Source organism: the organism of the source record quoted next, unplaced genomic scaffold (assembly GCF_019419815.1).
Source record: "Pyrus x bretschneideri cultivar Hongxiangsu unplaced genomic scaffold, Pyrus_bretschneideri_v1 Contig67, whole genome shotgun sequence".
NCBI classification, from domain to species: Eukaryota; Viridiplantae; Streptophyta; class Magnoliopsida; order Rosales; family Rosaceae; genus Pyrus; species Pyrus x bretschneideri.
This window is the reverse complement of record NW_025999806.1, coordinates 1,009,521-1,025,037: the sequence shown is the minus strand read 5'-3', so window position 1 is coordinate 1,025,037 and position 15,517 is coordinate 1,009,521. Positions and strand designations below refer to the sequence as shown.

Below are 15,517 nucleotides of genomic sequence, written 5' to 3'. Positions count from 1 at the left end.
AAAAGAAGGGTTTGGGATTTTTGGATTTAGGTTGAGTTTTTCGGCTTGGGATTTTTGGACCCTTAGGGAAATAAAAAAGAAAGGGTTTTCCATTGATGCCCGTGGAGTGGAGTGGCTTTAAGTGATGGGTAAATAAGGAATTGGGGTTGAAAGGTGGTCGCCGGCGACGACGGCGTGAGTGGTGTTTGTCTGGGTTGGCTTGGCTGAGTGGGTGGGTTTGTATTTATTTTTGTTTTTGTTTAATTAGTATTTTAAATTACTTTTAAAAATTGAAAAAGTATTTTAATAAAGAAGTTAACTGTGATTAGGGAATGAAACAGATGGCAGACATATAAGTGTATGGTGAGCATACGTCAAGGTTAATATGGGTGAGCAAAAATAGATCCATAATGAGTATAAAGCCAAATGCATGAATGAATAAAACTTGCCATTTTATTGTTTAATTAATATGAAATTATTACACAATATCCAATATTACATAAATTGGCTTTTAGGGCATAGCTTCAACAAACTCCCACTTGCGTAAGACCATAGATGAAACGTTGAAGCTTGCATACTTTACATTCTTCACATTTAGGAATAAATCATTTGGGTTGTATCTTATATAGTTCTTCCTCTAGATAGCCATTTATGAAGGCATTTTTCACGGCCATCTGTCATATATCATAGTCCAAGTGAGCGGCTATTGCAAGCAAAATACAAATAGACTTTGTCTTGGCAACTGCCGAGAAGGTATCATCAAAATCGATGCCTTCTCTTTGTATATACCCTTTAGCTACAAGTCTAGCTTTGTAGGTTTCGGCCTTTACCTTCTAAATTTGGCTTTCTTTTGTAGATCCATTTGTTTCCTATAAGAAGGACTTCTTCAGCAGGATCAACGAAGGTCCAAACTTGGTTAGAAAATATTGAATCAATTTCAAATTTCATGACGACTTGTCATTTACTCGTAAGAAATTTGAGAAACGCTCGAGGAAGGGACACAGATATGAGGATCTTGATAATTTTTTCAGTTTGAAATTCCACCTCGGTTTGAATTCTTTGACCTTTCAGTGGCTTCAGACTTGTGTTCTATAAGATGCACAAATCCATCGACTCATCGTCAATAAAGGTGATTAAATAGCCATAGCCACCTCTTGAAACAGCGCTTATGGGACCACATACATTAATGGAGCTCGAGCTATTTTGCCTATGAGACAAGGCTCACAGGTCGGCAACGGTTAACTTAGGTTTAATTAACCTCTCATTGTACAAGCGTTCCAAACACTTCTCACTTGTGTGGACTAAACGTATATGCCACGATTTGCGCGCATTGATCTCTTCTCAAGGTCGTTTGCTCCCACTGACATTATTATCACTTCAATTGCAGTATATCCCACCTTCTAGTTGAAGGATGTAATGGTGTGCCTCTAGGTAATCATTACCTATTATTTCATTCCTAAATGTGATCTCACATTTCTAATCACCATGATTTACAAAGTATTCATTTAAATTCAGACATAGGGTCGACACAATGTTATAAATATATGTCAGAATCAAACATTGGTTTTAGGTTTCTATCCGCCTTTATGTCGTGTAACTATCATACACATGATAGCTAGCCCCTAAATTAAGTATCCATGATTGGATAGAATTCACCGTAATCGAAGAACCCGTAATAACAAGGACATTCGGATCAGAATTCGTCCCTGGTTCTAGAACAATTTCTTCCCTAAAAGTCATTTGCCTCTTATGTTTAATCATTTACTTATCATGGTTTAACTTGATATAATTCACGTGAATCCTGTCACTTCTAAGTGAAGAGAAATTTCACTAAATAGTAGTATAGTTGGTATTTGACACATTAAATAAATTTTTTAGAGATGATCTTTAATGAGTCAAAACAGTTTACCATAATGTTGATACAAAAATGATATCACAACGTAAGGGAAATAACTCATTACCTATAAAGAGCCAACCACTATCCAACATTACGTTTAAAATGTTCAAAGTGTTGAAAATACTAGTGGGTAATGAATGCCCACAGTATTGAATACCTGCCACAACATTGAAAACATTGCCAAAGTGTTGAAAACCTTGGCAGAATATTGATATGTGGAGATTATATTGTCAAAGATGTGTGTTTGGAGTTGCTCTATAAATAGAGCACTCCGTATGCTTTGAATAGAGAGCAGAGAAAGAAAGAGAGAAAGAGGAGAGGAGAGAATACATAGAGTTATCTTTGTACTCCTATTATTCCAAATTATAATGAAAGCATCACTGCTGCCCGAGGACGTACTCCAGTCACACTGACTGTAGAGGAACCTCGTAAATTTTGTGTCTTGTTTTATTTATTCCACTGTACACACATCATCGATTTTACAACACGTTATCAGCACGAAAAGCTCTTATGTCAGTGGAAAGCACAACGCCATAAATCCGATGAAGCACTATCCACCTCTCACCTCCGTCATCTAAAATCTCACAGAATAAAAGGTATGTCCATTTTTCGTCTCTCCCACTGCGCCAGAAGCGCCCCACCGAATTCCGGTGAGAATTGAAATTTACGACCTGAAGTCGTCACGAGATGAGAAAACTCGTACTTGACAACTGGTTTCCAGAGATCCAGAAGAATCTCATCAGACTTGGAAACCCAAATCACGTTGTTTTCAACGAATCTTGAGAACTCCCATGAATACTTGGTTGTTTGAGATGGTGATGGCAAGAATGAATCCACACAGGCCTCCCTCTCTTGTGCCTCCGTCAACCCCACTGTCATCTATGTCTCTGTAGGGAAGTTCTTGCTTAACGATGACATGTTCCCTGGGTCATGCAAGAACAACGCCAGTCTCTAGTAGCCTTTTGGATTGAATTGAATTTGGGCAACCTCCATAACTACCCAGCTGGCCCTGCGTTTCGAGACTGGCAGAGACAGAGAAGGTAGAAAAAAGGAGATGTTGACTGCAACCTAAGAAAATATATATATATATAAGGATTTGAATGGTGCATGACACCATTTGGTCAAAATCATATAAATGGTTTCTGTTGGTGCATGGCACCATGTTGCAGAAATAAGAAAAGTAACAATAGTAAAGTTTGAATAAATGCTGACAAAAGAAAGAAAAATAATAAATAAAAGTAGGTATGATACTTCTTGTTATTTATGTGAATTGGTGTTGGTTTAAAACCCTTTCACAAGTTCTATTTACTTTAAAGCAATTTATTTATCATGGACGGTTTTACCGCCTACTGCTTTAAGTTTTGATTTATGTGAATGGTGCTGAATTAAAGCCCTTGTCACAAGCTTTATTTACTTAAATGCAATTTATTCATTATAGCTGGAATTACCGTCTATTACTTTAATTTATTGTACTTCTTTTTGTTACGATGAGTACATACTGGACCCGAAGTTCCTTGATCAGATCAGAACCTGCAGTTTCTTGATCCTCATCATATAAAAATGATTGGACCTGAAGTTCCATCAAACAAAAAGATCGGGCATGAAGTCCCTTGATCCTCAAGATCAGGACATGAAGTTCTTTGATAAGTACCTTAAGTTTGAAGTGCCGCAGTGCCTCAACTTAATTGCAATAAAAGCCATAAGAATCTTAGTCTACAGACTATTAAATAAGGACCAGAAATTCCTTATGTCCATACTCAAAAATGGTTTAGCAGAAGCATTTATTAAGCGGATGAAATTAATTACCCGCGTTCTGCTGATGAAAATGAAATTGCCAAAGTTTCTACATGGGACATGTCATTTTACATGATGCATTATTGATTTGGTTAAGACCTGTTGACAACCATCAATACTTCTCAGTACAACTCGTGTTTGGGAACCAGCCAAACATTATACATTTACGAGTTTTTGGTTGTGTTATCTATGTGCCTATTACACTGCCACAACATACTGAAATGAAGCATCATTGCGGATTAGGCATTGATGTTGAACATCATCTATCATTCAATATTTAAAACCCTTGACTGGGGATATATTTACCGCGTGGTTTGCGGACTGTCATTTTGATAAGACAATTTTCCCGCCGTTAGGGGGAGAAAATAACTTTGTTTCAGAAGAACGATGAGCAAATATCATTCCAGAAGAATGATGAGAAAAAACCGTTCCAGAAGAACGAAGAGAATTTGTCGTATTTTGATTCATGAAGCAATCAATATACAAACAAAGTGAGAATAATTGAATGATGCAACGATATGCAAATCAAATGCCAGATGCATTTAATGATGCAACGAAAGTGATAAAATCACATATGCTTGCTGCAAATGTGCCTACAAGAATTAATGTCCCTATTGGACAAAATAATATGGCAGCAAATGATTTATCTGTTGCACGCCTGAAGCGTGGCAGATTCTCAAACTCAAAAGGTTTAGTCCTTCAAAAGAAGAAGAATATGGCACTACTAAAACTATTGCATTCCCGAAGCATAACTGTCGCATGCCAGACGCATGACAGTTGCCGCAAGGATACTTGTCCCGGAAAGATCAATCCGCGGACATGGGAATATTGATGTCTCATGCATGAAGCATGATAGACGTATAGGTTCCAATGACTCAACTCCCGAAGTGGAGATTAAAATCCAAGCTCTATAATGCTCAAGAGGAGGTTATGATCCACATTCTCTAAATTATAACTATCCTAGAAGAGATAGTGTAATGCCCTTGAAGAGGCAATGGATATCCCAAAAGAAATGAAAAGTTTTTATGCATGCGCATGCACATGAGAATATGGGATCACAAATTGATGATAACCAATGGTAATTTTGGTTTTTACAAGTAGCTACTAAATTCATCAATGAGCTATGGTGATATTGAGTCCCGTTCCTTTTCCATCAACAAAATTATGGGCCAAAATGGAAATAGGCAATTCCATTACAATTTTGTAAGAACGTGGAAAAATAGACCTATATACTTGGATACAATACAAATAGCCAAAGGATGTTGAACCTAGAAGGTTACATATGAGCATTTGTAATACTATGAAATACACTCACATGATATGACACAAGGTTGTAAAAGAGTTCATATGAATGGAGAATTATATACAAAGGGTTATGAGTCGCCCACATCATATCTCCATGAGTAAATCCCTCAAATATACATGGAAGCGAATTGCTCTGTATAAATTCTAAAGGAAAATGTGTCATGAAGTGTAGAAAATCCCTGAAGGATTTAAATTGCTTGAAGTAAGCCCCGGAAAGGTAAAGCATAAAATATGTACTCAATACCAATGGATGGTATAAATTGCCTTAGTGAGCACTTTCATTATGGTATTGTTGCAACATACTAAAATCTCTTGCAAGAGTTGATAATATTAAATTGGGACTCCTGAAGAGTCAAGAAAGATTATAAAGTGTTGAGAGAAATATTGTCCCGAACTACAGAATCGAACAATATGCCAACACGAATCTAATCCATGATGTTTATGACATTAAAGAATCATATGGATTGAAGATTATGAGTTGAATACTCAAATGATTTAGACACTAAGAATGATCATTTATCTTCGCGAGGGTAAAGATAAATTGATATTTGGTCTAGAAGTACCACATCTTAGTGAAATATATGCTTTATTGTATTTAACACAATACACTGAATGAAATAAAGCTTATATATTAATATCTCTGAGAAATTACATACACATGAGTTAAAACTAACAAGCAGAAGGGAACCTTCACAAAGGTTACTCATGTGAAGCCTCAGTACTCGGAAGTACCCCAGAAGGGAAAACACCAGAAGTTAATTATTTGAAGTCTCAATACTTGGTGGAACTCCAGACAGCTAAGACAATGGATGTCTTTGGAATAAAGACTCGAACCCCCGATTGTCATTTTGAGTCTAACCTTCGGATTCTAGTAGCTGATCGAGCTTTCTTTTCATGCTCGTAGAGTAATTATTTGCAAACATGTGTAACACTCTATTCTCATGCTTGAGCCCTCTAATTTCTTGTTTAAGACTTGCAACCTCAGCCATTAATGATTCAACTTGGTGAGTTCGAGCAAGTACGCGTTGGCCCATATTGGATACAGAGCCCGCACATTGAACACTGAGAGCCAATGAGTCTTGAACGGCCGCCTCATCAGACCGGTTTGAAAGGATTCTGTTGTCCTTTGGAGTAAGAAGATTTCTGGCTACCACTGTAGCAGTTATGTTATTCTTCATCACAGAGTCCCCAACCGTAAGAGGACCATTAGAAGATGAGAAGGACGGGCACCATATGTTATCCTGACGCTGCTCGTCTGTATCAATCTTGAGACTCAAATCTAAGCAAATGTTAGATGGGCAAGCCATTTTCAAAAATGATGAAGGAAGTCAGATAAAATCTCAGAAGTGCAAGAAAGGGAAATTTCTGCAGGCAACAATTTCTGAGTGTTTCTGAACAAAATTGATATCTCTATAAAAGGAGGGGCAACAGGACCACTTATTCAAAAATCGAAGAGACACCGATTTTCGAATTTCAAAAGCTGGATTTCCCTGCATGACGTCTGTTAACATTTCTTAGACGCAATCTCAGCTCTTGGATATCACGTGCAACTTTGTCAAAGATCTCTGATAAAGTTGAAAATGCGTGAATCTTACTGTTCTAATTACACCACAGTTGCTGACAAGAGTAAAGGTACAGCACTACTACCTGCTATTGGGAAATCCATATATATGTCAACCTCTGTCCTCCACGGCAAGGCAGAACTGAAAAATATCTAACTCTTCCTCATTTCCGAGAATGCATCTTTCACAAAGTATCTCGAAATACTCAGTTTTCTTCCTCTCTGAGAATACCTCTACAAACAAGTCACACCAGAGCAAGAGTATCTCATATCATCAGGGACGAGAGCAAGAGTATCTCATATCATGTAATCTCCCTGTCCTTTCCTTTGTCCTTGTTCTTACCTGCCAAGACAAGGACAGAGAAAGCAATATGTCGGAACCTCCACTCAAACTTGCGCTGCCACCAAGAAGTGATGGTCCATTCAAATGCAAGGTTTGCATTCCACTCCTGTATCAGAGGACAAATACTACAAGAGAAGATGCCAAACCTGCATAAGGAAAATACCACTTCTGCAAGGGGAGCAAGTAAGGCAAGTGAAAATGATACATTGAAGCATGTGGAAACAAGCACAACAAACACATGTCAGTTTATCCCCGACAAAGTTTAAGATCACTTGTCACATGAAGCTCCTCATGGTCCAATTTCATTCAAGATCAAGCCTAGACGGCATTTGAAGAAATCACAAGTCCGATTCAAGATCAAGTGTCCACCACCCTTGAATCAAATTCAGCTCCAGATAAAATAGGTAAATTCAGACCTTTGGAGGAAGTCTAGTAGAAGACCCTCTAACCCAGTTCAAGAACAAGCCTGTGGAAAGTTAACAACAAGTGAAACACCTCATTCGGCAACTATCACCGCTAAAAGACTAAAGCAGCAGGATCAATGATCAGCCTAAAGAATTTGAAATCAGGGGGAGAAACTCATCAAGGGGGAGCATCCAAAAATAGATCAAGATTTTAACGAGGCAACTAATGTTGATATGTGGGCATCCAAGGGGGAGTGTTGAAAATACTAGTGGGTAATGAATGCCCACAGTATTGAATACCTGCCATAACATTGAAAACATTGCCAAAGTGTTGAAAACCTTGGCAGAATATTGATATGTGGAGATTATATTGTCAAAGATGTGTGCTTGGAGTTGCTCTATAAATAGAGCACTCCGTATGCTTTGAATAGAGAGCAGAGAAAGAAAGAGAGAAAGAGGAGAGGAGAGAATACATAGAGTTATCTTTGTACTCCTATTATTCCAAATTATAATGAAAGTATCACTGCTACCCGAGGACGTACTCCAGTCACACTGACTGTAGAGGAACCTCGTAAATTTTGTGTCTTGTTTTATTTATTCCACTGTACACACATCGTCGATTTTACAACACAAAGTTCTTTTTGATAGCCAGCCAATCTTTTTCTATTACTGGAAGTCCTGGGCACATGAATAAAGTAAGAGGAACTTTTTGACGTGGAAGAGAGAAATGTTAATTCCTTAAGGATTTAATGTTTCAATTGGAATTTTTCTAGCCACCCTTTCTTCCGCCTGAAATTTATGAGGAATCTTTAACAATGGTCTCTCAATTTTAACTTATTTGAGCAATGACCCTTCAACTAAAAATCCATGACCATTGGTCCTAGTCCTTTTCGTCAACTCTATCAGAACTTCCGCCAAAACAAGTCATGTTTGAAGAATTATTTCTACAATTGGGTTAAAGTTAAAAGCCCATTGCTCCAATTAGGTTAAAGTTGAGGGACCATTTTTACAATTTTTCATTTAATTTCCCATATTTTGCCCTTGATTCAACCTCACATGTGTGGCAACTCGCACATGGCTCAGTTTAATAGAAGTTTTAATAGAGTTGACAATAAGAGCCATAATTGCATGTTTTGAGGAGTTAAAGGACCAATGATCATGCATTTTTAATCGAGGCACCATTGCTCTAATTAGGTTAAAGTTGAAAGATCATTGCTACAATTTTCTCGAAATTTATTGATCTGGCGGAGGAGATCATGACTGGTTGTGCAATACTACATTTGAAAACACTACTGTCAACGATCTTACCAACACTAGTCAAAAGACTACATTGTATTCTCTCTTGCAACCATTTCACAGTCTCAGTGACATCATTCAGCCAAACAACACCCAAAAACTAGTCAAAACATAACTCACTTTTATGAGTCTTACTATTATAACAACCTGCCTAACCCAATACTGCATAAGCCTGGTCAAGAAAATTAACATAATGCTCAATCAGTAATACCGTGAACCAGTATCATAGACACGACCTCCAGGATATGGACTTCTAGGCTCAAACCGATGATCCCGAGAACCCCCAAGAAATCGAGCCCTCTCACTGTAGGAATCATGTTGATCAGTATTATACCCTCGGTGTGCTTCACCAACAGGAGCCGAGGCTGCAACTCCACTGTACCCATGATGATCAGAGGCGCCCATGCTGCTGTTCGGGTAACGATCTATCACCAATTGCTGGTACTGATGCTGTCGGGCATTTGATTCCTTCTCAAGTAATTCATCTCTACGTTTAGCATGCCGTGCCCGAAGTGCTGCCAGCTGTTCTTGGTATTGAGCATTGACCACGCCAATTTTCTGAGAACGCATACACAATGCACTTACGTGTAAGATATAAATAACAAAGACAAATGAACATCTCAAATTATCTATCTACATGAGATAAAATCATGAAATAAATCGTCATCGTCAGTTAAGGATAGGATGTGAGAAAAAGGAAAGAATACGCAAAACATTGAAACCTTTTATAGTTCGTATTCTATTGAGGGAAAGAAATATCATTGCCAGAAGTACAAGTTATCCACACTTTGCAACCTCTCTAATAAGAACAGTTTTATGGCTTAGGAAGACGGCGGCTACAGCCATGTCCGCATCCTGATTTAATTTTAGTGACTTAAGAAATCTAACTATAATCTGAAACACATCTGGTGAGTAAATGGAAAATATACTTTCACAACGCACAAGTTTGATTCGTAGGGTATCTAGAGAATACCTAAGCATGTTCAAATATATATAAACCATGAATTTGGGGCTCAACGATAGCTTCCGAATTTTCTCTATTTTGAAAAAGGGTAATGCTAGGAAGACCAAATTTTTAAACCAAATTTGCAAACCAAATGATGTGGTTGTTAACGATTGGATTATTAGTTAAGCGTCGATTAACGTGCTTATTTCCTATTGGTGACACCTCATTTGCAAATTTGGTTTAAAAAGTTGGTCTCCCTACCATTATCCTTAGAAAAAAGGACTGGAAGGAAGCATAAACATGAAAAAGAGAGTAATACCATCCATGGAGAACTTCTGAACAAATTTTGAAGAATTATCAAGCACACGTAACCCAGACCCATCCAGGGGCCACTAAACCCAACCCAATCTGCACTTATCCTCAGTCTCTCCCACCACTTTAAATCAGGTTCAGAAAATGAATATCAAAAGGTTTATCTACTCAGCTATGAGGCACCACACTTGCAATGCATTAGTCAAGTTGTGTTTGGGAATTATACATGTGTAGCTTAGTTGTTGCTTAACTAACAGATCAAGCCATAGTAGATAGTAATTTTCATTGCTCGATCCTGTAACAATTACTGGCTTGAATCTTTGTAGAATTATCAGAGAGACGGGCCAAACTAATCCATGGGCCACTATCTATGTATATGCGCTAGTTTCGCAATGATGTGTCATAAAGATTTTCTCTCACATTCCAAATAGTAATAACACATTCAGGTTTTGCTACTTTTACTGCCCCTGAATAATTTATAGTAATAGTTCATCAATCTATGATCGGTACAAATGTATATGTATGAAGTTCTGAATTTCCTTGTTTCTCCTTCCAATTGGACCAATTAATTCAACTTATGTAGAAACAGCAAAAGATCCCATAAAAAGCATTTGTTACTCTCCTCGGTTTTAATTGGATCTGGAAAGGGGGGAGCTAGCTGGCAGTTCCTACTATGTCTAGGACTTAGAAAAAGATATTTGTTCTAAAACAGTGAAAACAAGCCTTTGAAGCAAAAGATAGCCCTTACAGGTATCAAGGTTGTTGAAATATCCCACATCAACTGTATGTATGAGAAAAGAAGAGTTTAAATATCCTAACCCCACTCCAACTAATACCGAGACCTTTTGTGATAAAACCTCACACCTACTGATTATGTAGGTGGTAATTACCAAGTTGGGGCCACCATCGGTGTTGTTGGAAGTGGGCCTTTGGCCCGTCTCTCTGGTAATTCAATGAAGGTTCGAGCCAGTAATTGTTACAGGATCGAGCAATGAAAATTACTATCTACTATGGCTTGATCTGTTAATTAAGAAACAACTAAGCTACACATGTATAATTCCCAAACTAATTAATAAAGGAAAAAAAAGGATTGGATGAGCATGAAGTTAAGAAACACACGTGAACTAAAGGCATTTTAACGTCATAAAATTAGGGTAAAATCCTCATCTATCCAAAGAATAAAAATACAAAATAAATAAAGAACTTTACAACAATCTATCAGTCAATCACCATACAGGCAGAAATAAAACAAAAACAATAAAATCAAAAGCTGACCATAATAACAGAAACAAAGAAATATCTTTCACCTAATTTATGCCATAGTTTCACTAAAATTCTGTTTTCAGTTAATAATTGCCTTAATAAACCCAACCCAATCTGCACTTATCCTAAGTCTCTACCACCACTTTAAATCAGGTTCAGAAAATGAATATCAAAAGGTTTATCTACTCAACTATGAGGCACCACACTTGCAATGCACTAGTCAAGTTGTGTTTAAAGATGAGTTCACGAGTCAAGCATACTAAGACAAGGCTAACTAAAAGAAAATGCACTTTTAATTTTCCTCATAAATTAAAAATATTGTCTGTTTTTCAGAGGAAAAAAGGGGTTGGGAAGTATACCACAAAACCCCAAATAAAGTAAATTGGGAATCCAAATAAAAAGAAAATTCACTTCCAAATATAAACTAACCTCTCTATGCCTAGCATTTTCCGCATCCTCAGCATCACTTTGTTCATGCACTAGTTTTTTAATGTCATCAAGGAACTTCTTCTCAAGATCTTCAAAAGTCTGCGACGAAGGCTTGTCCTCATATCCAAGGTCCATAGCTTCATTAAGTGGTTGAGATTGGGAATTGCTGCTGCTCTGTTTCTCCAAAGAATGTTTTGAATCAGGCCTTTGACCCTGGAAATAAGATCTTGATGTATCACCTCCTTGACCTGCAAACCAAGCATGTGAACCTAAGGATACAAAGCATCAACCAGGAAAGTATAAGGCATATCATCAGCTAGAGGCCCTCATCTGAGCACCTAATCCAGCTGCCCCTCAGGTAGGAGCTTCTATATTATAATTTGCAAGTGACGGTAAAATGATAGGAATGTGACGTCTATAATATGACACTGAGACAAAAATTCGTAAATCAACAATAGGTTTACCACTGTTGAGTAATAAAATTTCCTGGAATTATGGATCTGTTTCATTATCTTCCTAAACTAATATCCAGTCACTCTTTATGCTTCTAACATGCCAACATTTATCTCTTATGTGCACTACATCAGATGAAATTTTATGGTCAAATTAGCCGATTAAACACATAGTTGGAGATTTGGCTAAAGACAACCCAGGAATTATATAGAAGTAAACTAAGTTTGCATCTTGCTTAAGGCTAGGACGGAATACATGAAGGATTGTTGAAAAAGAGGTCTAAGGAAAGTTGCAGAGTTGCTGCTGGCACTATCACCAGAAAATAGGCCAAAGAAGTAGCTAGATTAGCTATGGAGGCCCACCGAAAGCGTTTAGCCCAAAGAAATGAGCTCTAAGGCAGGAGTATTCCGGGAGAACAAGTTGCTCCCGGACAGATTGGTGAAGCAAAAGAACCCGTAAGCCCAAATGACTAGAAAAAAAAGAACAGCCAATGACCAGGATCCCTTTGTCCATGTGTCTAGGATAGATACAAAGTAATGTAAGAGCCTCCAAGGGCAGTGCAGGATGAATGGTGAGAGAGATGGGGTAACATTTGATAGGGCATAAAGGCCAAACTTTACCATCACTGACTTCGCAGGATGACTATAGGATCAACTAATCACCCTCTCACAAAATAAGTTTTCAACCCTAAACCCCAAGATGTTCAATGAGAAAATCGATTCCATGCAGCCTATTATCATTTCACAGAAGAAAATGGAATTATTAGGAGAAGATGACGCTCACTATTATCATGTATACAATCCACTTTGTCAGGATCAACCTTGTTCTAGTTTAGGCATATGCCACCACAAACCATCCCTAGCTTTACAAAGCTGTGCGAGTTGTCCATAATATCTTAGTACAGTCAGAATAAGAGGCAAATGAAGATCCTTACTTTCGCATTCACGATGAAGGCAGCAAAGGGAGAAAAGGTTACTATTGATGCTTGAATAATCAATCCTCATTAAGAAATGAAAACTTATGCCTCACCGTAAGAAGAGTCCTCAAAGTAGAACTGTCATGAGATGTTTGGGCATAGGGGTCAATCTAAAGTTAGGTTTAGATGTGGACATTTTTTAACGGCACGGCACCTAGAAATAGGGGGAAATGATGTGGCAGTATCGGTAAGACTGTATGATAAATTTGGCATAGGATGCTGATTAGGAAAAAGAGTTTTTTCAGGGCAATCCGCCTTGAGGACCATAGAATATCCTATAAAGGAAAATCTATAACTATCTCTTATTAGGAACTAAGATCAACAAGGAAACAGTGGACAGGTATCAAGAGATTCCATTTCCTTGTCCATTACGACTCAGGATCATAACAATTATGGTATGACGTCTTCATAACAGGAATGGAATTCCTGTACAAAAACCCTGCTAAGGTGCATCTCCTTTCCTAGCTTGAGCGTCACAGCATAGTTTACAGGTATTGCTCCATCATATTCGTGAGAAAAGTGAGAGGTCTAGCCAAAGTTATCAAATTTTGCAGTCAGCAACTAAAACAAAATGCATACAACCAACCTCTTTTACGGAGGTCTGGAAAGATCAAAACCCTTGAGAACTACATTTTGAGAGCATAAAACGAACTTCAAACAACAAAATATATGGTTTAGTTTAAAATTTAGATTTTAACTTGACTTGTACCCACTAACCAAAACAAAAACGTAACAAGATTTCGAGATTTAGCAATTCATAATTTCATATCACAGCAAACTCAGCATGTATGTATATGAGACTGCGAGAGAGTTGAAAGAAATACTTACCTTCATTGTACATATGAGATGTCACTGGATTTGACCCTTTGGACCCATCTCTTTCCCATCTCCACTGGTCCTCTGATTTCGAAGTTGCATACGGATTCTCCCTCTCTGGAGGTGGAGTGAAAGCTTCCAGCCTTTCTTCGAAATGGCTAGAATTGTGCTCCATCCTTTGACCAGACATACGGTGCATCGGAGCAGCGGCGGCATACGCATTCGCACCCGAATCACCATACTGCCCCTGCCTTCTCATCATCTCACCTCTCAAACTTCAAAGCTGGAGCAAACAAAAAGAGTGCGAATTCAGATGAATTATGCCAATATACTTCATACAGGCGTTTTATCAAACATATGGCGTGCAAGCTCAACTCGTACACACATAACCAAACCATCGGCCGAATCGAACGGCCAACAATCAAATTTCACTGCATCGTATCATAGAAGACTAAGATGATTGAAAGAAATACAAAAGATTTTGCTTACCCAATATCTTGATTTTTATTTCATCTTCTCACTGCTACTGCTACTGCTACTGCGAGTGGGTTGTTGAGACCGAAAATCGTACGCGACAACCGTTTCGGTCTTCAATGCGCACCACTCTCCACTCCGAGTTTGTATCCGGTCCGGTTCAGTGGGCTTGGCCATTCCACTTTAAGGGGGCGTTTGTTTGCCCTCACTAAGCTGGACTGGACTGGACTGGACTAGCAATTAGTCCAATACTGTGTTTGTTCCATGCTGGGACTAACATTAATGAGACTAAAGGGGACTAGCATGGACAAAACCCTTCACTAAGAGGTCTTAGCGAGACCCCCCAATAACCATGGGATTAGCTAAGACTATCTTCTCTTTCTCGTCCTCGTCATGCTCAACGACCACTCTCGACAGACTCCTCGTCATCTCCGGTCACCTAGATCAATCATTAACTTTCCGACTCTCTTTTAGATCCATTTCATAACCAACTTTCATACAAAATATACCAAATTGAAGCTGGGAGTGACAAGATTACGATTTTACCTGAATCGAGGCCAAAATGTGGTCGAATGTGGCTGGAAAATGGCCTGGAAGTCTCGGCCTGTTTAGGCTTCTTCAAATCCATGACAGATTCGAGCATTCAAAGCTAAGATCTTGGTCCAGGGATGGTGATGAATTTTTTGGCGGTGCTAACTTCATCCAATTTAACGAGAAAATGGTAGGAAAAAATGAAGAAAAATATAAGATCATAATAAAATATTAATAATTTATATATTAAATAATATAATAATAGAATTTGTTATTATCCAGCTTTTTAGTCTAATACTGCACCAAACGCTTCACTAAGTTAGTCCAGTTTAGTCTAGTCTAAGCCAGTCCAGCTTAGTCCTTGAACCTAATCCACTCCGAGATAGTCCGGCGCAACAAACGCCCCCTAAGTTTTTTCTTTCTGAAACAACGATATTGAACCAATTATATTTATTTATTTTTTTTTTTTTTTTTGGTGAAAGGACATTTTGATTAAACACCAAATACAAGCATACAAGCAAACCAAATGCCCAAAAGACAATATATAATAAACAAACAAAAATAGGCCTAAAACACCAAAAAACACAAAAGACCCTAAAAACAATTAGGCCCAAAATTAATACAAAACATCTAAAACCAAAAGCTTCCAGAGCTTTCTCCACCGACCCAGTTTCAGGCAATACATATGATTCCTTGTCCACTAAGGGGTATCGCCTCATCAAACGCCACATCTAACCC

At 38.0% G+C, this 15,517-nt stretch overlaps 1 protein-coding gene across 2 annotated transcripts; it reads right to left on the bottom strand.

Annotated features, from left to right (window-relative positions):
- Positions 1 to 8,597: 8,597 nt before the first annotated feature.
- On the bottom strand, positions 8,598 to 14,416 carry LOC125472215. 2 transcript variants are annotated; one of them, XM_048573415.1, is made up of 4 exons: positions 14,264 to 14,416; positions 13,787 to 14,057; positions 11,530 to 11,777; positions 8,598 to 9,137 (listed from the first exon to the last, which is right to left on the bottom strand). In XM_048573415.1, exons 2-4 carry the CDS (start codon positions 14,034 to 14,036, stop codon positions 8,781 to 8,783), a joined length of 855 nt encoding a protein of 284 aa, XP_048429372.1. In that variant the 5' UTR covers positions 14,037 to 14,057; positions 14,264 to 14,416; the 3' UTR covers positions 8,598 to 8,780. The 2 variants fall into 2 exon arrangements, with proteins under 2 accessions (XP_048429372.1, XP_048429373.1); XM_048573416.1 differs by having other exon boundaries at positions 14,271 to 14,322.
- Between the last annotated feature and the right edge of the window lie 1,101 nt (positions 14,417 to 15,517).

Excerpts from the sequence above, each read along its gene's own strand:
- LOC125472215 (XM_048573415.1), bottom strand. The coding sequence starts at position 14,036 with ATGATGAGAAGGCAGGGGCAGTATGGTGATTCGGGTGCGAATGCGTAT. Across the intron at positions 11,778-13,786 it reads ATCTCATATGTACAATGAAG|GTCAAGGAGGTGATACATCA; the intron begins GTAAGTATTTCT and ends CTTGGTTTGCAG. Across the intron at positions 9,138-11,529 it reads AAAATGCTAGGCATAGAGAG|AAAATTGGCGTGGTCAATGC; the intron begins GTTAGTTTATAT and ends ATGCGTTCTCAG.